The sequence below is a fragment of the Mobula hypostoma genome, chromosome X1 (genome assembly GCF_963921235.1).
Source record: "Mobula hypostoma chromosome X1, sMobHyp1.1, whole genome shotgun sequence".
NCBI lineage: Eukaryota > Metazoa > Chordata > Chondrichthyes > Myliobatiformes > Myliobatidae > Mobula > Mobula hypostoma.
In genome coordinates, this window is record NC_086128.1 from 24744035 (window position 1) to 24768483 (window position 24449).

The following is a 24449-nucleotide window of genomic DNA, read 5'->3' on the forward strand; positions in this document are numbered from 1 at the left end:
GGTCGAGGGACCGTTTTGTCTAGAAACCAAGGAATGAGGAAATTGCTTTGGCTCTTCAAGAGAGACGGAGGCTTTAATGTGCCGATTTGAATCTGCTGCCAGTTAAAATAAAATCTAATGGAAACCAGAAGCGGGAACATTATGATATTATAAATCATTCCCCTCATTCGCAACCAATCAGGAAAGACATTCAGCAGGAAATGAGACTGCGCAGACTGATGAAATATTCCTGCAATCCACACACTAAACCCATCCGCTGAGGCCACAGCTGCTACATTATTGGCGCCTGGTTTTAATTGAAAGGCAATCCGCAGTTTGGCCACGGAGTTGCCTTTCCCCATTCTATTCGGCGCCGTTTGCTCCGGCCTCGGGAGAGGAAACTGCCCTTGTGGTCAGCTTTCAGAGGTTCGGGGATCCAGTCTCCAACGGTGTGGGTGGAACTGTTAGTGTGCACTCAGCTTTGGCTCTTGCACCTCTGCTCCTTGGCACACTTGGCTCCATGCTTAGCTTGAAGCTTCTGTTCAGATCATCGTTCTAGATCAGGGGTCCCCAACCTGGGGTCCACAGGTCCCTTGTTAATTGTCTTGGTCCATGGCATGTTCAAGATTTGGAACCCTTGTTCTAGAACCCTTGTGCTGACCATAAACCACCTATTTACCCCGATTCCCATTTTATTCTCCCCAGATTCCAACCCTCATTCACAGCAAAGTTGAGATTGGGAGGGAAGTGCATTGCATCCGGGGGGAAATCTTTTGTTCATTTTGCCCTCTTACTCGATCCCATTTCTTCAGTGTCTTCACCTGCCTGAGCTGCACACTGTGCAGTTCCTCACTGCCTTTCACCCTTTGGCCAAACTTGTGCGCTGATACCTCCTCCACAGCCTCATGGTGCCCTCGTAAAGTGTCTGGGGCATATCACTAAGTTAAAGGCTCTATTTAAATACCGATGGATGGAGGATGAAGGATGGAGCTTTCAGTGGATTGGAAAAGCCCTTGGTTCCACACAGCCTGTCCAGAAGCAAGAAGTTCATGTGCCATAGCTTCTCTGAGAAGATGGGCACTGCACTTCCTGTACTTCAAGTGCACCCAATGATTATTTCTGATTAAATCTTTTTATTTGTTAATTTTTATTTATTTAGCGATACAGCAAGGTAACAGACCCTTCTGGCTCAGCAAGCCCATGCCGTGTGATCAATTATCATACGAATCCAGGTGCCTTTGGCATGTGGGGACAAACTGGAGCCCCTGGAGGAAACCCACATGGTCACAGGGAGAACATGCAAACCCCTCATAGACAGCAGCGGGAATTAAACCGCGCTTGCTGACGTGCTGATGCTGTAATAGTGTTACACGAACTTCTACACTACTGTGTTAATTGCTTATTTTTCAAGAACTCATTCATTTCACTCAAGCTACTGGAGATAGTCAGTCTAGGAGAGGACTTTGCTTTGAAGTAACTAAGTTAATTGTCCTCCATATAAAAAGCAATGATGTACTGCTAAGCCTTTTATAAGTTGTTGGTCAGACCACATTTGGAGTATTGTGAGCAGTTTTGGGCCTCGTATTTAAGAAAGTATGTATGGGATTGGAGAGAGTCCAGACGAGGTTTACAGGAACGAACCCTGGGATGAAACACTTGGGTTTTTGATGGCTCTGGGTCTTGTACTCACTGGCCCAGAGGGATGAAGGGAGGATCTCATTGAAACCCATTGAATATTCAAAGGCCTAGATAGAGTGGATGCGTACAGGATGTTTGCTATAGTGGGGGAGTCTAGGATCAGAAGACACAGCTTCAGGATACAAGGATGTCCCTTTAGAACAGAGATGAGGAATTTCTTTAGCCAGAGGGCAGGGAATCTGTGGAATTCATTGCCCCAAATGGCAGCAGAGGCAAAGACATTGGGTATATTTAAAGCAGAGGTTGATAGATTCTTGATTGGTAAGGGGTTCAAGGGTTACAGGGAGAAGGCAAGGAAATGGGGTTGAGAGGGAAAATAAATCAGCCATGATTGAATGGTGGAGCATACTCGATGGGCCGAATGGCCCGCTTTTGCTCATGTGTCTTATGGTCTCACGCAGTGCATCATGAACTAGATCATGTAGACTTCAAAGGCAGGAGAGCATGGCACATGGACCTGTTCCAGAGAGAAAGCATGGGCAGGTGCCCCAGTTAGGTATATGCTGACAGAGAGGTAGAAATTTTGTCAGCATATGCAGCCTTCTGCTGCTTGTCGATGGGCATTGAAATGTATCAGTAATTTCCTGTAGCAGCTTCCTGTTGCTCTCCTGGCTGAATTTACCATTGAGCAACACCCAGTGCATGTATTTGGAGGCGGGGTGGGGCTGGATCTCTGACCAACTAATTGGTAGTCAACCATATTGTGGCACCAGCAAAACACTGTAGTGCAGCAGCCTTTTGAGATGGCACAGCACAGGTTTGCCACCAGGAATTAAAAAAAACTCATTTCCCCGTTGTCTAGATGTCTGCCTCTGTGGAATATTAGTGAACTTTTTCATAAGCCCAAGCATCGATCTTTTTGTCCTTGTGCTTCAAACCTTAACCCTCTCAGTTGCTGTGAATTCGCTGAGGTATTTGCATTCCTTTGATTCTGACCCCTCGTGCTTTCTTTGCTCCACTATGGGTGGCCATGCCTTCTACTGCCTTTAAGAACATGAAGCTTATCTTTTGGATCAGGCATTCAGTCTATATCTCATCACAGTTGGGCCGTAACTGGAGCCTGTGCAGGGGGAGATGGGAGAGGCACCAGACGTTGGAAATCCTGATCAACACACAATATGTTGGAGGAACTCAGCATCTCTGGAGGGAAGTGGACAATTGACGTTTCGGGACCTTTCATCTAGTCTGAAAGAGTAAAGGGGAGATGGTCGGTATGAAGGCGTGGGGCAAGAGCTGCCAGGTGATGGGTGGATCCAAGTGAGGAAGAAGGGGATAGGCAGATAGAGGAGGGGAGGGTGGAGATGGTGAAAGAGACTGGGAGATGACAAAACCTCTAGAGAAGCAACGCACAAGATGCTGGAGGAACTCATTCCGTCAGGTAGCATCTATGGAGGGGAATAAACAGTTGAAGTTTTGGGCCGACACCCTTCACCAGAGCCTCTAGAGAAGGGTTTATTATAAACTAACAAGTGAAAAACCCTATCATGATGGAAATTTGTGTCAAGTGATGCAAATTGAGCACCAAAGGAGCAGCCCAGATATAAACACTCCACTTAGCCTCAGGTCTTTATTGCAGGGTTAATCAGTCCCTGGCCATAATGTAGCTGGCAGTTGTTTTTCTTCCCGACGTTAAGCTCCTTGCCATATAGATGGAACGCTGCGACTGGAATAAGCAGTAATTACATTCCCTCACCTTCTCCTTTGAAGCTGACTGGTAATTTGGTGTTGCAGCCTCCAGCTGCAACACGTTTGCTACATATGGTGAGCTGGGATCTTAAAAGGTCGGCACTGGATGAAGCCACCCACGCTTTTCCTTTAAGAACGTTACCGATGGCACTGCTGGGTACGATCGTGAGCCAGACAGGTCTGTCTGTCCCGAGTTGGCCAAGGCAGCCGAAGCCCCGGGAGAGGAAAGCTATCGGTCAGGATTGCCACTCTGCTGTTTCCTGGCACTAGGTGCAACAGTCGTGCAAGCGGCTGTTGCCCAGACCTCTGCCAACTTGCTTGTTGCAGCGGGTTCAGCGGACGCAGCCGTGAAATCCTTCTGTGTTATAGCAAGGTGTCATCTGGCAGGAGGTACAGGAGCCTTGGGGCCCACACCACCAGGTTCAGGAACGGTTGATACCCCTCAACTATCAAGCTCTTGCACCAGCGTGGATAACTTCACTCACCTCAACACTGAACTGATTCCACAACCTATAGACTCACTTTCAAGGACACTGCAACTCATGTTCTCAGTACTATTTATTTATTTAATTTATTTGCACAGTTTGTCTTTTGCGCATAGGTTGTTTAGTCTTTGTGTGTAGTTTTTCATTGATTCTATTGTATTTCTTCTATTGTGAATGGCTTTTTTTTTGCACCTAGAGGCGCATCAGGCAGCCCTTTTGCTGTTTCTGTAGCATTCGTCAGTTTTTTTTACGAGGCCAAGTTGCCAGCTCGATGCTCAGCCGAGCTTGATGGAAAGTGTGCAATGCAAGGAGCCAGCTGGTTTGGAACTCGGGACTGTTCAACTCGAAGTCCGGTGCTGATGCCACTGCACCACTGGCCAGCTCCAGTGAGAATGCCTGTAAGAAAATGAACCTCTGGGTAGTATATGGTGACATATGCGTATTTTGATAATAAATTTACTTTGAACTAATCCACTTGTTCAGAAGCCAAGCTTGAATAATGTGCTGATAGTGACTTGGTGGATGGCACTCCACCTAGGGGTCCACGAGGATGCCCAGGTACCACCTTTTTTGCTCTGGTGCCAGGTGCTGCTTCTCCAGCTGTTGGCATCCATTCACAGCGCCTGCCGCACAAAGTCTTGCTGATTGCTCATTGTTGTAGCTCCACTTTGCTCTGCTTTTCTGACTACGCTGTGATGGTGAATCATTGAGTCAAGAAAAGCACAAAATTGAACTGGCAAAGAGTGACTGACAAGTGACTTGGGCCCCTTGGCTTCAGCAGGAAAGCTGCAAAAGAGTCAGTCCACATTTGTAACTGATTTCAGCTCAGCCCTTTTTCTTAATGATGTGACGTGTCGTGCCAGCAGAGGGTAAGCTAGCCTCGCCAAGTCTTGGTGCACAATAAATGGTGTGCACGGATCTATGTTTACTTTTGCTCACCGAATCCTATGGGGGTGGGGGGGGGTGCAGGGGAAGAGGATTTTTTTTAAATCAAGGAAGAGGCAGCCAGTTTCAAACTTCCTGCATTTGGGAATTGTGCTTGTGGGTGGGACTGAAAGGCATTTAAGCCTGTGTGGTTTTTCACTAAATAGCTAACTGGAAATTCAGGAGAAATGTTTTTCACTCCAAAATGTGGAACAGTATTACATGGAGTAGTTGTGGTAAATGCTATAGGTTAAAGGAAGCTGGATGAGGAAGAACACAAAAGACAAAGTTTAGCTGATGGAGGAAGGCTTGCATGGAGCATTGAACTGTGGAACTGAATGGTCAGCTGTTGTATATTCACAGTGAAACTTCATCCTGGCATCTCTTGGAAGACCCTGACACACAATGGGTTACAATACTAGGTGCCCTTGCTGGAATGCCACAGTTAGCAAAGGCCAATGTGGTATTCACCTACAGGAAAATTAGAACTCGGTTCAATCTCAACATCACGTGTAGCTTCAGGCTGGGCAGTGCCGGGCAAAGGTCAACAAGGGCTGATTTATTTTTTGTTTTTACTCCATCTGGCCCAGTTCAGAAGCCCAAATTGTCAGCCCCAGCAGGAGGTGGGCTGTTTCTCTGCAGCCCAGCTCCCTCTGGCTAAATAACAAAGCCAAAGTGTGCATGTGTCAACTGAGTTCATAAAATTGTGGTAGATGGGGCTTGGAGCTGATGCATCAGTTGTGGTTTAATTGAAACGCTAGTTGTTGTGAAGATGAAAGCAATTTCTATCACTAGAATGACCTGGCTCCATTGCTGTCCCAGTCAAGACAATCAACAAAATGATTCCATTCTTTACAACAAATAGAAACCAGGGGTTGACTATGTATAATGTCACTAAAGCTGGAGCTCGGGGCCAGACCAAAGACCCATTCAGGAAACACGTTGAGCTGACGAAGGAGCTAAAGAATTTCCTGTGAAAAGATAAGGGCTGTTGTACTGTGGAGATCTGACTTGATGTATTAACCCCACAGAAGTTGCAATAAATCCCAGTTTCCAGGAATTATGGACTGATTGCTGTGACACTGGCTCTAGCAATTTGGGAGACAAAATAAAGACATGTCAAAAAGAGAGTTTTTCCTCTCCTCATTTTAACTTTGTGCTATTTTTGTTCATGAATTTCATCTCGGAATAAAAAGCGACACAGCAGACTATAACATCGTAACAGTGACTGTCCATCTCCCCTTTCGCTGTGAAAATGGGTGATATCTCTCTGTCCTTTGTTAGTGAGAGAGAGAGAGCCTGTGGCATGTTGACCTGTTGGGTAAATAATAGATTCTGTTGACTGCAGATCATGGTCTCTCTTTGGGTGCTTTGCTATTGCTTGGTGGGTGGTGGGTACTGACACTTTTTGCTGAAGCCGGGGAGAGGGGGCTTTGGGGCTCTGCTTTTACCATCATTCATTATTTTGAGGTTCTTCTGTTTTTTTTTGTGGATGTTTGCAAAGACAGGTATTTCAGGTTGTATATTGTATGCGTTCTCTAATAACAGACGGAACGGTTTGAAAATATTAAAGATGTGAGAAGAGATTTTTGAATAGAACTCAGTAAACATCCAAAGAATGTGTTCATGGTCCAAGTGATAGAGACGGTTGGAGGGTCATGAGGATGGGAATGTTGGCGGGAATGTGGAGGTGAAGGATTAGAAGGTGAAATGGTCCAACCAGAGAGGGTAGCCCCACTCTGGAGCTGTGGCTAAAGGAATGGTCATAAGTTACTGTGAGGTATGAGTCAAGGTACAAAGTGTAAGGACTCTTTGAGCTTTTATCCACTCTAACCCTATTCCTTTCCTACAATTAATAAGTTAATAATGCAGTACAGGCCCTTTGGTCAACAATGTTGTGCCAACCTATACAAAAATTAATCATGGAATAGCTAACACTTCCCTGTTACATGGCCCATAACTCCATTTTTCTTTCATCCATGTACCTACCTAACAGTTTCTTAAATGTCCCTAATGTATTTGCCTCTACCACCACACTTGGTAGGGCATTCTGCACACCCACCACTCTGTGTGTGTGTGTGTGTGTGTGTGTGTGTGTGTGTGTGTGTGTGTGTGTGTGTGTTTAAAAAAAACCTACCTCTGCCATCTCCACTAAGCCAACTTCCACTCACCTTAAAAAGGTAAGACTCTGGTATAATCCATTGATGCCTTGGGGGGCAGGGGGGAAGGCACTGGCTCACCACTCAATCTATGCCTTTTATAATCTTATGCACCTCTATCAAATTGCCTCTCATCCTCCTTTGCTCCAAAGAGGAAAAACCCTAGTTTGCTCAACCTTTCCCAATAAAGTATGCTGTCTAATCCAGGCAGCATCCTAGTAAATCTCATGGAACATATTCAAAAAAAAAAAACAAACCCCCCCCCCCCCCCCCAGTCATGTGGGGAAAAAATATCAAGCAAACAGCGACAAAAAAAGAGCATAAACACGATATGTAAAACAATTGAAAGAGTCGAGTTGAGGTATATTCAGTTCAGCTCATTTGAGCACAAGTCCATTCTTGATATCATGGCATAGGCACCAGTTCATTCAGTACATCAAGGTCAGGACATTTCCAAACTGCATCTCATTGAATAACAGTTGAAGAATGCTCATTGAAATCTAAAGGTCTGACTTCTCTTGCAGAGGTCATTAATGAAATGGAAAACGCTGACGGACGCTTCTGAGCATGAAAGGTAAGATGCACCTTTATTTCTGAGATTGGGTTCAGCCTGGAAGATCTCAGAGCTGGCGCCTTAGAGGAGTAAGCTTATTGATAATATCAGACTTTGGGGCAGTATACCAGTGCAGCAAGTAGCACCACTGCCTCACAACTCCTGGGACTCGGGTATAGGGTGCTTCCACTACCGGAAAGGAATGGGTCAGGTTGGGTGAGGAAGCCCCTCAATTATAGAACTGTACTGAAAACATTGACTATGAATGTAAGAATAAAAAGGCATTGCTGGGTTTGTTCTTGTTTTTTTTATTATTATGAATGAAGTTTGTTTTGATTTATATTTTTTTTTAAAAAAGAAGCCTGGGTTTGATCCTGACCTCGGGTGCTGTCTGTGGAGGCCCTCAGGGTACTCTGGTTTCCCCCCACATCCCAAAGGTGTAAGAGTTGGCAGATAAATTATGCCTAGTGCATGGCTGATGGATAGGATCTGGGATGAGTTGATGAGAATGAAATGGGCACCTCCATCGTTGGCAGGAATCTGATGGGCTGAAGGGCCTGTTTCTGTGCTGTATGCTGCTCTGACTGGCAGGAGGGAACCTCAAGGCTGGCGGAGTGGGAGAAAGGGCTACGGCCAGTCAGGTTGCTCAGATCACCCATCAGTGACTGTTAGATGGTGCACAATGCATGCGGGAGGGATGTTTGAGTGAGGGTGGGATCAGGTTTGCTAAATTACCCGCCAGTATTCTTGAATAGGGATCACACCCCGTGAGACAGTTGCTGGTAGTTGGGGTGGTGGGAAGGAAGAAATTTTGGAGGGTGTAAAAGATATCATAAAAATAAAAGTGTGCCATATTTTTAATGGACGGTGTTCATTTTTTGCTCATCTGTCTTAAGGAGAATTATTACCTTAGAAAAGCAAGATGATGAAGCCTTTGGATTTGAAATTCAGGTATGATTCATTTTACTTTCCGCCATCTCTAAGCCCTTTTTTTCGTTCCTCTCGTTGCATCTGGTGTAACCTCTGAGGAGAGGAGGTGAACTTGACTGTGGTTCCTACAGTCGACTCTCTGGAGTTCATGGTGTCAGACAGCCACATGTAGCTGCTTTTTCCTGTAAGCCTCTGCCCTCTCCCTCTCCCTGCCCCTTGTGAACAGCCATGCCCTTGTATGTTTCTTTGGTATTTTGTTGTATTTGTATTCAGAGGCATGTTTCTGTTTTTCTGCTCTGCTTGCAGACGTATGGGTTACATCACCGAGATGAGAACACGCTGGAGATGTGCACATTTGTATGTAGGGTCCGTGAGAACAGCCCAGCGCAGATAGGTGGATTGAGGCAAGGTAATTAATAGATAGGAGGAGATGTGAAATCCAGTTTCCTGTTACCTTTTTGTTTGTATAATAAATGCACTCAGTGGCCACTTTATAAGGTACCTCCTGTACTTAATAAAGTGGCCACTTTATTATGTTCGTGGTCTTCTGCTGCTGTAGCCCATCCACTTCAAGGTTTGACATGTCGTGTATTCAGAGATGCTCTTCTGCACACCACTGTTGTAACATGTGGTTATTTGAGTTACTGTCACCTTCCTGTCAGCTTGAACCAGTCTGGCCATTCTCCTCTGACCTCTCTCAGTAACAAAGCATTTTCACCCACACAACTGCTACTCACTGGATTTTTCTTTTCCCCCCACACCATTCTCTGTAAACTCTAGAGAATGTTATGTGTGGAAATCCCAGGAGATCGGCAGTTTCTGAGATACTCAAACCACCCCGTCTGGCACCAACAATCATTCCATGGTCAGAGTCACTTGGATCACATTTCTTCCTCATTCTGATGTTTGGTCTGAATAAAAACTGAACCTAGAACATTTCTGATTTTCTCTCTCCACCCCCCTGCCCCCCTCCATTTCACACTCTGACCCTGTCACTGAGGCAGACTGACTGGTGCTGCTGACACAGACCATCCCACAGAGACGCCCACACACACACACACACCGAGGGTCACAGCCTCACCTTATTTCTCTGGGTAGAAGACCTCATCTGGCCGATCCAGTTTCTTAAATAGAAGTCGGTGGACTTGTATCTGATGGAACGTTAACTATTTGTCAAGGTGATGGCTTAAGGTAAATGATTGGACAGAACTAGTGGAGACTATGGGGAACAAGCAGAAGACTGGGTTATTGCTCAAGTGGGAGCTATCCCGGAAGGGCTGTTGGCTGCTATCCCAAATGGCTGTTGTCTGCAAACAACTCAGTGATTCTACAACATAAGTACTTGCAGAGTTCGGCACTGGAAATGCACTGCAAAGCCACCAGCAGCTGAGAGAGATCGATCTGATTCTGTGTAGATTGCCTTCAGCTGACAGGGCCACAAATCTTGGTGGCGAGCTCCCCATGACACAGAGATTTCCACCACAGCTCAGTACCATTCGGCAAGAGACAATATGCAACACTGGAACAATAATGTAGCCAGTTAGCACACTGAGGGGTGGAGAGGAGAAAACAGTTAAGAGGTGAGAAGAGATGGGCTGCATGTTGGTGGTGAGGATGTTGAGCGTGATAAGCTGACTGCTTCTCACAGACTCAAAATCTGTTACTAAAGTTTCCATTCAGCAAGGAACCAAGCCTTTATATACTAATGGTGTAGCACTGATAATGATCTCGCTCTGATGAAGCTAGCTTAAAAAAAAGTCACACTACGCATGGTGCTGAGGTGTTTACTATGTCCACTGCAGGACGTGGATCCTGTTCAATGACAACAGCAGATCATGAGTTCAGGCCTCAAACTGGATGCCAATTGTGTATTTCAGGCCAACCTATTGGCGCAGTTACTGGGGACGTGGGTATGCAACGAACTTGTTTGTTCCAGTGGTTTCACCGGTTCAGTTGCTGGACTGGTAATACAGAGGCCTGGGCCAACAATCTAGAAACCTGAATTCAAATCCCACCATGGCAGCTGTGGAAAATAAAGGAAGTAAACAAAGTCACAAAACGAGCATATTGCCGTATAAACCCAGCTGGTTACGAACTCTTCCTGAGGGGAGGAAGCCTTGCCCAGCCTGGTCTCAAAGTGGGTCAGTCTGAAATGGCCCAGCAAGCCTCTCAGTTCAAAGGCAATTAGAGTTGGATAGTTAATACTGGTCTTACAAGCAATGCCTAATCCCAAAAAAGTTAATAAAGACATTGGAGAAAACTTAAAACTGAGCCCCTTAACTATCTGATTCTGGTTGTCAGAAACACCTACCTAGAAATTGGGTTGTGTCCATTCTTCATTGTGCTGAAACATGGCTATGATTAACTACAACACCACTGGATCCCCTACAAATCTCGCAGAATTGGTCACACTTCAGCCTGAAATGGCCTTGGGGTTTTACACCTAGAAACCTGGACTGGACTGGAGCAGGACCAGGACCTGCACGTTTCCTGATTGGTCTGACCCCAGTTTTTGTGCATTTTGTGTTGCACAGGAACCAGACCAGTTCTTAAATGCACAGTCTTCACAGGAGGAGCAATTGCACATGGAGGTGAAGGGAGGCTGTGGGGGAGAATGGGGCTGCTCCCATATTCAACCAAAGGGACCTGGGGGTCCTGTATGGTGGAAGACAGACCAGGGGAGAGAGGTCCTGAGGGACGGGGCCTTGAGATTCAACAGGCCCAACATCAAGAGGTCCTGGCAGGAGATGTCTGCAGTGGTCTCCTCTAGGAGTGAGAGTCTTGACGCACTGGGCTTACACTGAAGTAAATGTCTAAGGTGTCCTGTCTACCCCTGCAGAGTGGGGACCCACAGGGAATGTATTGCCTGTGGGCGGGGGGGGCAGCTCTTCAAGTGAGGTGTCACTCATCAGGAGTGACAGGGACGTTGCAGCCAGTCATTAGGAACGAACAGGAGCAGGGACTCACTGAGGTGTTGTGGTCAGTGTAGGTGGACCTGTACATCAGGATAGGAGGGGGTTTGTACCTATTCAGGCTCCCCTGTGTGGTTTCTCGGGTAGTATGCTAGTGGTAATGATTGGGGTGTGCAGATGGGGGGGGGGGGGGCTGTGGTTCCTCAGGATCACTCGAACAGGAAGTTCCTTCCGCCCGTGTGGACACTGCCTGCCCTGTGATGAGTGGGAGAAAATCTGTGGATTGTATGAGGGATGTCCCCCTACTTTACTCTTCCTCCTGCTCCCCCTCCTCTGCGGGATCCACTTCACGGGCCTTAGGCTCTGGATCAGGCAGCTGGGTGTGGACAATGGAGCGGTATTGCACTGGTGTAGCCTCCGGAACCTCATCTCGAGGAGACCAGTGGTGTTTCGCAAAGATTCTGGTTCTTGTCTTGGCACTGTACTTCTGTGGACAGACAGCACCTTGGAGCAAGGAGCCAGGGCAGGAGAGCGAAGCCTTTGTCCGCTGGGATCTGTCCCTTCGGGCAGTTGGAATGCCTGACTGTGTGGCCTCCCACTGGAATGGGGAGTGACGAGTGCCTCTGGGAAATGTGACACTAACTATCAGGAAATTCTCCTGGTGATCTACAGGCCCAGAAAACATTCCTGTTGGGGGAAAGGTCAGGGTTATTTGGGAGATCTCTATGGGTCAATGGCCAATCTGGATCCCAGGGAACCCAGCACTGGTGGAAAAATCCCAGTGCCTGAGATGCCACTGTCCCCCGACTGAAATTAGAGTGGGTGAATTTCTCCCTCTGAGGAGACAGAGCACAGGAGCCCTCGGTGAGGCAGAATGGAGACGCAACATTATAAAGACACATGGAAGTGTAACACAAAAGGGACTGGAAGGACTGGGCAGGCTTGGCAGCATCTGTGGAGGGAAATGGATAGTCAGTGGTCTGGATGAAGGATCTTGACCTGAAATGTCAACTGTCCATTTCCTTCCACAGGTGCTGCCCAACCTGCCAGATTCCTCCAACGTCTTTTGTGTTGCTCCAGATTCCAGCATCTCCAGTCTTTGGTGTCTTGACAAGAAAATTTTTATTTTGCACCCGGCATGCAGAAAAATAATTTTGTAGCAGGATACTGTCCTGTCCAGCCCAAGGGCTATCAGGAACAGTTGTTGTTGTTTATATACTGACTCCTACACAGACCAAGGACTGCTCCTGGGACCTTCTTAGTTTGTGTAGGTTAAGTTCCACATGGGGCAATTTAATTAACCAGCTAAGCTCAATTCAATCACTGTCATCTCTGTATAAAAGTTCTCACTTTCTCAGCTGTACCTGCTCCTTGACGTATTTCTTGTGCTGAGTTCCTGTCTTGACGGACAAGTAGGAGAGTGTTTCATCTGAGGTTCTGTCAGAGTTGTAAGTCACAGTTGCCTTGAGACTCACTAGCTGTGTGCTTTCTTTCCAGGTGACACCATTACTAGCATCAATAGGACATCTGTTGATGGTTTCCGCCATCGAGATATTGTGGATCTTATCAAGTCATCTGGGAATTGCCTGAGGTAATTAAACACAAGGATTGGTGCTGATCCTTATTCTAAAGCTGTCTACAATTATCTTCCATCAGGTTTAGATCAATAGAAGGCACTTGATTGGAGGAAGGCTAGTGATGTCACTAGTGCAATCTCAGGGTGGCCTGTGCTCCATTTGACTCCTATTCACATAATCTGAAGCATTACTTTTATTGCAAAGATAGAAGGATAAGGTCACTCACAGTTTGAAGGAATAGCACTTCATAATCCGTCTGGGTAGCCTCCAGTCTGATGGCATGAACATTGATTTCTCTAACTTCAGGTAATTTCTCCCCTTCCCTCTTCTCTCTTTTTCCATTCCCCATTCTGACTCCCCTCTTATCCCTTTTCCTTCTCCTCACACGCCCATCCCCCGGTGTCCCTCCTCCTTCCCTTTCTCCCATGGTCCACTCTCCTCTCCGAGCAGATTCCTCTTTCAGCCCTTCACCTTTTCTACCTATCACTTCTCAGCTTCTCTTCTGGCTTCTTCCCCTTTTCCAGTTCTGATGAAGGGTCTCAGCCAGAACTGTCGACTGTTTACTCCTCTCCATAGATGCTGCCTGACCTGCTGAGTTCCTCCGGCGTTTTACTGTCGTCGTTACACTTTGCACTCATTGAGTTTAACACTTGCCTTCCATAAGGCCAAATTTTGGAAAGGGAGCCCAAGACTGTTAAGTGTTATGCGAATGAGGCCTAACTTCTAACCCCAGTGGTCTCTTCTGCTTTTTAAAAAATTTTTGATATACTTCCTCATGCAGTATGTTTCCATAGAAACCCTTGATATTATCTTAATATAGTTGTTTCAAGCAATGAGTCAATCTCCTCTTGGATGACACTGATGCCTCACTCAGCAAATTTTCTAATGTGTTTCATTTTGACCATAATGTGTTGAGCAGTTTAGGGCCCCTTATCTAAGAAAGGATGTGCTGGCATTGGAGAGGGTCCAGAGTAGGTTCAGGACAACGATCATGGGAATGAAAGTTTTAATGTATGAGGAGCATTCGATGGCTTGGAGCCTGTACTCGCCGGAGTTTAGAAGAATGATGGGGAATCTCATTGAAACCTACTGAATATTGAAAGGCCTGGATAGAGTGGATGTGGAGAGGATGTCCCCTATAGTAGTGGAGATTCAGAGCAGAAGGACAGCCTCTCTGCAAGAGACGGGATGTCCCTTTAGAACAGAGATGAGGAGGAACTACTTTAGCCAGAGGGTGGGAAGTCTGTGTAATTCTTTGCTACAGATGGCTATGGAGGCCATGTCAGTGTATATATTTACAGCAGAAGTTTATAGGTTCTTCATTATTGGAGGCATCAAAGGTAGTAAGGAGAAGGCAGGAGAATGGGGTTGAAAGGGAACATAAATCAGCCATGACTGAATGGTGGAGCAGATTTCTGCTCCTATGTCTTGTTGTCTAATTGCTTACTGGGCCATCAGAGGGAGGAATGGGTTGGGAGAGTGCTCCTCTAAGAATGGGAGGCACGGAGTGACTATGTAGATATCCACCTCGTTCTCTGTATGCCAATAGTTGATTGTAGAGGAGCAGCAGGATAGAACTGGGAGTGGCCTATTAGAGGAATACCACGGGTCCATGGTAGCAATAAGACAGTGTCACAAAAGAAATGGCCAAAAGAAGAAATGGGTGTGGAAAGGTAATATCTGGAATATGTGCCCTTCAGTGTTTGACTGGTACCTTTCCACTGCCAGGCTTGAAACTGTGTACGGAGCTTCCATCAGACGAGCGGAGCTGGAAACCAGACTGCAATACCTGAAGGTAAATCGCTTTCTGCCTGGTTCTATCTATGGGCCATGGAATATTGTCCATGTGAAGGCTGGATTAGGAGACACGACACACAATATCATCACAGTTCCAACAGGATCTGAGATGAGGGCAAACTCTGGAGACTATGGGATCCTGAATAAAGTATTTATTTGGCATTAGCAGGGTTAGAGGAAGACCTGAATTAGTATCTGTGAGATTGAGGATCGTAAAGTTTTGTACGGTGAGAGGACGTAGAGTTTGTTTTGATTTCTCATCAAATCTCAAGAAGTTCTTTCCCTCTTGATCTTGAAAGTGCTTAGATCTTCCAAGGTCAGTGATTGTTGGATCTCACCTCTTCAGTGCCATTCTATGCACAAGGTAGAGGTGACTGAGGAACGGGCCCGCCTTCTAATAGGTCCTCCAACATTCCACCAGAACCTGGTTCTGTGACCCAGCCACACTGACTTGGTTCAGTGTGTTTCACACTTGCCCATGAAACAGCATCACAATGTAGGCACATTGATGCACAAGGACACTTTGGTGTCAGGAACTTTGTGTGCCAGTGTGATGCCCTTAAGTCCATCCCTTGATCTAGTCTGAGACTGGGTAGTGACAAAGCCTAATGGCAGAAAAGCTGAGATCATTTCAACATCCACTTCTCCGTGTCTCACCTCTCTGAACACCAGAGGTAATAAGTAGACCAGGTAGACTCTGTAATAAATCAGGATTGGACATAGTCTGTAGAGGGGCCTCTTCCCATTCCTTGATTCGTCACACTGGGCCTTTCGCCAGAGCTGTCATGTCCATTTGAAGAACCTCAGCATCCCTCCCCCATTGTCTCCACCCCACTCTTCCTCTTCCCCTTCCTCCATCCTCCGTTCACCTCTTGGCTCTCTATGGTGACTTGCTCACCAATTGCTGTTGATACTTGGTTTATTATTGTCACAGGCACTGAGACGCAGTGGAAAAACTTTTGTTTGCATGCCATTCAGGCTGATGAAGGTCATAACGAGGAATACAGAATGCAGTGGTGCACTTCCAGAGAAAGTGTAGTGAGAGACAACAGATAAAGTGCAAGGGGGCACAGTGAGGTAGATTGGGAGATGAATTAGTGTTGCATTTGTAGCAAGCTTATTTGTTTTCCCTCATGTGAGATTTTATTGTTGTTCTTTGCCAGCAAACACTGCAGGAGAAGTGGGAGGAGTACAGATCCCTAATGGCCCAGGAACAGAGACTGGTGCATGGTAGGTGAACTCCGCATTTCCTCCTTGGTGAGGCCAGGCACTGGGAGCTGATTCTATTGGGTAACTGTAGCTCGAGTCGGATAGTGTGAGGATTTTCTGGTCAACTGTGCGTTAATCCCAATTTTAACCGAGAGGCATAAGAGGCAGCAAGCACAACCGTGGTTGTAAAATAAAGGATGTGAAGCGGGGTCATTTTGGCGCTCAGGCTGATGGGATTGAGTTTTCACCTGGGATGTCTAGTTTGTAGTTCCTCACATTTATCCGTAGGTTTGTTGGTCAAGATGGATGTAATGTGCATTTGCCTTTAGACAAATGCATACACACATGGTGAGATTGTGGGCAGCCATTGTCTTACATTGGCTTGGGTACGCTCCCTGTGGCCTGTGGTGGGTTGGTGCAGTGTGCCCACTGTGCATAGCAGTGATGTGGCCAGAAACATTTCCCAGAGGCCTGGCCAGAAATTCATCCCACAGCCCATAATAACCAGAAGGGAGAGAGAGCCTGCAGCCTGTGCGGTTGGAGATTTGGTGGGGGGAGGGGGGTGGTTGCCTACTGAAGGACACAGCCACATCGCAACAAGGCGCGAACAGCTGCTCGAACAGTCCGCAAAAAAATTGCCGCGCTTAACACGCGTTGACTGCCTTTGCCACCCAGTGCCTGCGGTGTTGGCAAATTGTCCAATACAGGCGGCTGTCTGCAATAAGGTAGAAGTGTTTAAGTGGCGGGGACAGTCCTCTTAGAAGACCACTGTTCCTCTTCCTCTCCAAACACAGTCCCAGCAATTGCTCTCTTTCATTTGGTACCAGAGATTAGCATCCCTTCCCATGCCTCCTGATGACTGCTTCCACTCTTATTTTTCCATGCAAAGCGGACCTAGGTAATGTCCAGCACTGAACTCCGCAGATGGATTGAATTCTTTGCAGGCAAGGTTCCAGCTCCCGAGCCTCTGGCTGTGCCAGGCCCAGACCCTATGGTCACTATGCCCATCGGGCCATTGCTCGGTTCCTTGCCGGACGAGCTCAGTGGCTGACGCACTGGCACTCAAAGCGCCGGGTTTAGTGGCAAGAGTGGAAGGCACGCGGGTAAAATGATGCCAGTGTTTTGGAGCCTGATTGGAAGCGTAGGTGTGGCAAGCCTTCTAGTCTGTCGACCTTACCACCTGGTGTTTGTGCCCTCTTTCCAGGGGTCGTGTCAAAAGATCCAAGTGTTTATGACGTTTTCGAATCGGTCAGAGCCAGCCTTTATGGTCAAGGCCTCTACTCCAGCCCAGGGGCCCAAAGACAGAGCCACTCCAGTGGCAGTACCCACAGCAGCACCAGTACCATGGAGGGCAACGACGAGCCCATTTATCAGACTTGTGTCTTTGACCCCTTAGAGATGAGCAGCGAAGACAGCCACAGCACTCACAGCAACGAGGTGGTCCTTGCCAAGAAACCACTGACACGGAGTGTGAGCGCCAGGGTTGGGCACAATGGCTCCTCCACTTCCTGGGAGAAATGCAACAATCAAGCTGCTTTCGGGACATTTCCGAGGAAGCCCAGGAGGAAGAGCCTGCGGAAGAGATTGCTCAAGTATATCCCAGGACTGAACCGGTCAGTGGAGGAGGAAGAAAGCCATTTGTAGGCAATGTGCCTGTGCATCTATTTATTAAATTTCCTACTCTCAACGCTAATTGCTGCCACCGGAAATCTTACGGACGGGGTGCCAGAAGAGGGGAGATGCACCTGAGGACTCTCTGGAGCTGCACAGGATCAGCAAGTTCAACAGTGAGCTGGACAGTGTCTGTGCCAAAGGATGTGACTGAGGGGAGGGTAAGAGATACATTTAATGGCTTTTGAGCTTTGGGATAAGTCCGATAAGACTGCAGTGATCGTTTGTGCTTTCTCCATGCTTTTCCTTTGGAAGCACAAGCTTTCATTCTAACACTTTGCAGTCCGTCCTACCTTCTGAGGCAGAGGAAGTAGTCAAGGGTTCCGTGGTTCCATGGGAAGGAGAGGGGTTGGGATCAATATAGAGGCCAAGTTTGAGGGGTTGATGGGCGCCCATGCTGCTTCACCCTGTGATCGCTCTCCCTCCTCTCGGGTAAGGTGGTAGCAGTGTTGCTCAAGTGCGGGAAAGGAGTGGCCTCACGGCATCCCAAAGAGCAGGATGGTGAAACAGAGCCGCGTTTTGGTCTCAATCCGAACACTGCCTTTGTCACACAGAGATCAGGCACCTGAGCTAACTTGGAGTGCTCTCACTGAACACAAACTACCCCAGTGAACTTGAGAGTCAGCTGTGTACCTTCCTGACCTGAGCATTCCAACACTCCAGCCCACATACATTAAGTTCATCTGCCGAGCTTGGCTCTTGCCATTTTAGCTGCTTGATGTCCACGTTCTTTTTTTTTATGTTGAATTTTGAGGGTGGGTGTGACTGACCTTTAAGCTGTTTCCATTACAGCTCCATTGTTTGGTGAGCTGTGAACAGTCTGCCTTGAGGTTTCTGGCTGATCTGACCTCACTCTTAGTTCTGCTTGTGGTAAAGGAACTTGATATTTAGTGGCTATGCTACCCGTGGTCACAGTGCACAGGTTTTTTTTAAATTCCTTTTGTCCTCTCACGACTGCCACGTCCCTTTTATTAGGAGCAAAATTGGGCCATTTGGCCCATTTAGTCTTCTCGCACTGGCCGCTGCTAAGTGATCCCTCCCGTATCGCAGGACGACCTTGCAGAGCTGCTAGCACACTTCCAATGGCGCAAATCAGAAGTGGGTGAAGTTCGTGAGGGTGCACAGTCAAGGAAGTGAGCTGTAAGGAGGGAATAACTGGGAAGCTGCTTCCAACTGGCTGCAGCCTTGGCTGCATTTTTTTTTTGGTGGGGTACGGCTGCAGGGAAGGAAGGGGTTCCACAAAGTCTCTGTGTGGGTGTCAAATGGCACCTCTGAGTTATTCAACCAATTTGAATGTCTGAATTAGTGGCTTAAAGCCAGGTCCAAGTCCACAGCTCTCAGACTTTGTACCAAACTTCTTTTCCCAGTCTGAGTCCAATCTTTCCACACTGTGGCCTAAGATGCCCAACTAGCTGTGGTGTACCTACTGCACATTCCAATGAGATTAAACGTCAGCTGTGTCGGGGTAAAACTCTGCGCAGCCAATCCTCACAGCGTCGCTCTTTTAACTTTAGCATAACAGCCAGCATAGCGCTTTCCAGCACCAACTGTAAGACCGGCATTCGATTCCATCTGCTTGTCTGTCAGGTGCACGCACTGTACGTTCTCGGGTTTCAAACACGTATGGGTTAGGGTCAGTGAGTTCTGGGCATGCTCTGTTGGCGCTGGAAGAGTGGTGACATTTGCAGTACGCCTAGCACAATCCTCACTGATTTGATGCAAAATGAGACATTTCACTGTATGTTTTGATGTCCATGTGACAAAGCTAATTTCTCCAATCTCAGCTGTGTCAAGGGTAAAATTTTACACAGCAAAGTCCCACGGGCAACGCTCTTTGATATCACGTTTTGCTAGAATAACACAGCTATTGCCCAAATTTCATTTATAAATTTTTTTGCTTTTGGAGATGGTAGTGCTGATTTGTTCCCCCACCCCCCCCCTTCCCATGGAGTGAAAGTCAGGTGGTGAGGTGTTATAACAGTTTAACTGGTGAATGACAGCAAAAATTTATGCCACTAATATTGACAGACCCTCTCTTCCCCGTCTCCCACTTCCAACCTAGAATCATAGGCCAGTCAAAAGGGCAGTTTTCATGTTTTCTTTAAGTGGTGAGAACAATTCATCTGTGGGAGCTCCACAGTCAAACCTTTGTCTGTGATCTCTGACTTAGCAGAAAACTGTGGATTTAAGGCAGAGAGTTCAAGTTTATTGTTATAGCCATACATGCCCAGGGTATATGTCATTAAGTATCATTAAAATCAGCTTTTTGCAGCAGCAGAGTACATTATAAGAGAAGGATAAACATAAATTAATATTATACCTGCAAATGTGCAAAATAAACAACATAATAAACATGAAGTTAGTGCAAAATTGAAAGAGAAAGAATATAATTCATGACAGCCTAGACATTCTGAAAGACTGCTCCACTGTCTGGTCTTGTTGTGTCGAGAAATGTTAAACTATCTCCTGGTTCATGCTAGCAGGAAAAAATCCCATTAAGCTATTACAGTACAAGGGATTTCTCCTGGCTAATGCTTTCCCTGACTCATTTTATATTTAAAAAAAAAGATTATCTGATCATCTCTGGCTTGTGTGGGAGATTGCCGCCTGCAAACTGGTGGCTGTGTTTCCAGCATTACAACAATAGCAACACTCCTGAACACTCCTGTCCCTTCAGGATGTCACATGGTCGTTGACAGCTGTCCTTTGAAAATGCAAGGCCTTTGTTGTCTTAACTGTCAGGAGTACACCTTGTGTGGAAAGGTTCAGTGAAGAACAAAACCACATGAAATTCCTGGGGTGATTTTCCCATTTGCCTAGCCCCCAGTGTAATGAGGTCAGTCGTAGCACTCCAGGACTCTGCCACCCTCATGATTATTGTCATGAAGAAATTGCCTCCAGCCATTTGTATCCCAAAGGTGACCAGAGAAAGAATCCACTAGAGTTTGCCTGTAATTGAATTCCCCCCGCACAGCATTAATGCTTAAAGTTTGTCACTCAAATTTGTTTTGGCTCACATAATAGAACTGATTTGATGGGATTTCACAAGGGTCTTAGAACTGTTCTGTTCATTTCGATCTGACTGAATAGTAGGTTGAAACATAATAAATTCTTAAATCCTGTGGGACTGAATGGTTAAAAGGAATAGCAATTGAAGAGACCGGGTACTGCCTCGTTAAGTAGCCTTTTACTGCAGGTCTAAACTGATTGCCTCACTGAATACTGATCTCTAAATAGTTTCTTGGTAATGGCTTTATTCTGCAACCGCAAAGGCTTGTAGACACTGGTTATGTTGAAAAGCTTTATATTGTTGTTAATACATGTGTGGAAGCTGTCAGGTTTTCAACCAGAATCTTCCACAACTTGAGCACAGTTAAGACAGCAAGTAAGATGGTTTGGGGAGGGGGTGTTAGGTGGGTGCAAGCATCATATGCAACAGTCTAAAAACAGCAAGGGCTCGGCTGAAAGGAAGCCAAGCAGCAACACCAAACAATGCTCGGACTGAAGGGCAGTCACATCCTGTCTAGTACAGCTAACCCGAGAGGCGCATTCTGCTCCATTATGTTTGGTTTCTAAGGGCTGACATGCGCTGACCTTTTGAGATGGGCCAATAGAAGGTCACGCAAGTAACTAATCCCAACTTTTTTTTTTGGAAAGAAACTCAAAACCGAACCTGGTGCCCTCTTACCCCAAATGTTGGCACAAGATTTCAGAGTGTTTCACTGTTTAGGGACACCCAGAGTAACCTTTTACAGACAATGTCAGAAAGACCCAGGAGGTGATCTTAACTGAGGCATTATGAGCATATCCGGACATTGCAGGGCCAAATCCTACTTCAGAGACTTGAGTACAAATTCTAGATTGCACATCCAGGAGAGTGGAGTTCTGTGTAGATGAGTGGCATTTTTTAAAAGGACTGCGGAGTTATCCTGGCCGATATTCACTCAGTGGTCATTTTGTTAGGTACAGGAGAGGAACCCAGTGTGGTCTTCTGCTGCTGTAGCCCATCCACTTCAAGATTTGACATGTGCGTTCAGAGATGCTCTTCTGCACACCACTGTTGTAATACGTAGTTACTTGAGTTACTGCTGCCTTCCTGTCAACTAGGATCAATCTGGCTATTCTCCTCTGATCTCTCCCATGAACAAGGCATTTTCAGCCACAGATTTGCCACTCATTGGATGTTTCTTTTGTTTTTTGCTTCTTTCTCTGTAAACTCTAGAGACTGTTAAGTGTGAAAACCTCAGGAGATCAGTTTCTAAGATACTCCGACTACCCCATCAGCCACCAACAGTCATTCCATGGTCAAAGTCACTTAGTTCACAGTTCTGATATTTGGCCTGAACAGCAACTGAACCTCTTGACCATGTCTGCATGTTTTTATGCATTGAGCTGCTACCACATGATTGGGCTGACTAGACATTTGCATCAATGTGCAGGTATACTTAATAAAGTGGCCACTAAGTGTATGTCCCTCTAAGCAGTGTCAGTAAAACTTTTTTTTTTGTCACGCTGGTGTTTGTGGGAGCTTGCTGTGCATAAATTGCCTTTTGCATTTCTTAATTCCAACTGGTGACGACAGTTCAAAAGCAGTTCAGTGGTTGGAAGTCACCTGGGATAGCTATAAATACTGGCCCTAGTATTTGTGCCTGGCAAGTTGTTGATACGAGGCCAGTCCAATCCCTTTCTGTGCTAGAGGGTCCAGAATGCCTCTGTGCCTTCTAGGTGTGATGGCGGTGCTATCAAACCACATCAAAGGCTCTTTCTGCTTTGCATTTTTCCAGGGCTATTTTGAATAACAAATGTTGTGCCCTCTATTTATTCAATTTTCCTTCACAATCTCAGTTAAAATTTCCATGAGCATCCTTGCTTTGCACATTCTAAGTTAAATTGTGCCTGTTTTGAAAGTGGGGGGGGGGGGAAGCCTTTTGCAATGGGTTTGTTCCCAGTTCTCTCTCCTACTTGTTTTGCTCAACCTTCTGGAGGCAGATAAGCTAACATGAGCATTACCTCTTCCCCTGTGGGGTGGGTCTGAGTACGGATCTCCCCATGGTTTTATCAGATCCTAAGATATAGGAACAGTATTAAACTATTTGGCCCATCAGGTCTGCTCTGCCATTTCATCATGGCTGATCCATTTTTCCTGTCAGTCCCAATCTCCTGCCTCCCCTCTGCCCATTATCCCTTCAATAAACAATAGGTGCAGGAGTAGGCCATTCGGCCCTTTGAGCCAGCACCGTCATTCACTGTGATCATGGCTGATCATCCACAATCAGTATCCAGTTCTTGCCTTATCCCCATAACCTTTGATTCCGCTTCACGTCCTAACTAATCAAGAATCTTATGCCATTTTGTGTTTCTTGGAGATCATTATATGGAACAGAAGCAAGTTATTGACCACGAACGGGTCATGGTGATGCTTCGGTCCCACACAGAAGCTTCATCCTATTCCATCTTGTGTCACTCCATTAGCATATCCTTCATTCCTTTCTCCTTCTCTCCACAAGTATTTCCCCCATTCACCTCAACCACTCCCAAGTTCCAGATAAAGTTCTCCTGAACTTCTCAATGAACCATCAGTGACTGCTATAATGCTCACCCTCATAAGCAGAAACAATCTCCCGACTGCAATATTATATATAGGACATGGAATTTAAAACAATATCATGCTGACCTTTTAACCCTAATCCTTCACTCCTGCATCATTCATATGCCCCTAAGTTTCTTAACTGGCCTAATGTATCTGTCTTCACCACCATCCCTGACTCTGGGGGTGTGTGTGTGTGTGTGTCTGGCCTACTTCCAACATGTCCCCTCCCCCTATACTTAGTAATCTGAAAATTATGCCCCCTCATTAGCCATTTTGGACCTGGGGGATAAAATCTTTGACTGTCTAATTGATCTATTCCTCTTATCATCTTGTACATATCTATCAAACCACTGCTCATCCTCCTTCCCTCCAAAGAGAAAAGCCCCAGGTCACTCAACCTATGAAATGTTTGTTGAATTGAAAGCAAAGAGGGAACCTAATTACAAGATTAAAGCTTTCCTCCAAAATGTAGCTGTTTGCTTGCATTATTAAACCTGTTTAAAGCATATGTGATATTAGGCTTTGGTTATAATTGGGTGTCTTGTGACATGGTATGGTTTGTTGAATATCCGGCTTAGGGTTGACAATATGTGATCAGTTTTCTCTTGAAGGAGAGTGCTTGTTTTAATTGAACTGCCACCACGCCCTACCAACTGTACCTATTTTAGCAGCCCTTTTCAGATTGTGCAAAGAAGAAAATTACAGAAGAAGCTGGTCTCAATTCAGTATTACGACAGCAGTTGACAGATTTCTTTTAGGTAAGGGTCATGGGGCCGAGGTGGGTAAATGGAGTTAAGATAAAAATCAGCCATGATTGGTAACGAATGGAAGAATAGGTCTGAGAGCCAGAGCAACATCTTGAACACAAAATACTCTGCAGATGCTGGGGTCAAAGCAACACTCACAACACGCTGGAGGAACTCAGCAGGACGGGCAGCATCCGTGGAAACAATCTCCAGCGTGTTCCGAGCAACATCTTGTTTCTGAGGCTGTTTCATAGTAAACAAGCAACATCTACACTGGAGGGTGGGGTGGAATTTGAACATTGAAATCTCCATTTTAGTAAAATAAAGTGTGTTACTTAAAATTGTAAATCTTGTGTCAAGGGAAGGGAGCCTTCAATTAAGTCACATTCAAATGTTCAGTTTAGACGTGCTGTAGCAGTGGGGTGTAAAGTCAACATTGGGCCCTGTTTTATGGATAGTAATGGCCAAATTAGTTATGGCACACCGATTAGGGGACATTCTAAATTGGTTGAAGTCTTTTTGGCTGCTACTGG

General features: G+C 46.1%; 1 protein-coding gene across 2 annotated transcripts in view; it reads left to right on the forward strand.

The window, feature by feature from the left end:
- tamalin (trafficking regulator and scaffold protein tamalin) overlaps nucleotides 1-23977 on the forward strand; it is a 35745-nt gene extending 11768 nt beyond the window's left edge. Inside the window, exons 2-8 of one of the 2 annotated variants that reach the window (XM_063037088.1) lie at nucleotides 7456-7505; nucleotides 8381-8435; nucleotides 8721-8823; nucleotides 12824-12917; nucleotides 14632-14698; nucleotides 15864-15930; nucleotides 17114-23977. In XM_063037088.1, the coding sequence (XP_062893158.1) occupies nucleotides 7456-7505; nucleotides 8381-8435; nucleotides 8721-8823; nucleotides 12824-12917; nucleotides 14632-14698; nucleotides 15864-15930; nucleotides 17114-17553 (876 nt within the window). In that variant the 3' untranslated portion in view covers nucleotides 17554-23977. The remainder of the gene's footprint in view (nucleotides 1-7455; nucleotides 7506-8380; nucleotides 8436-8720; nucleotides 8824-12823; nucleotides 12918-14631; nucleotides 14699-15863; nucleotides 15931-17113) is intronic. The other variant, XM_063037089.1, reaches the window with a different exon arrangement.
- The last annotated feature ends 472 nt before the right edge of the window (nucleotides 23978-24449 follow it).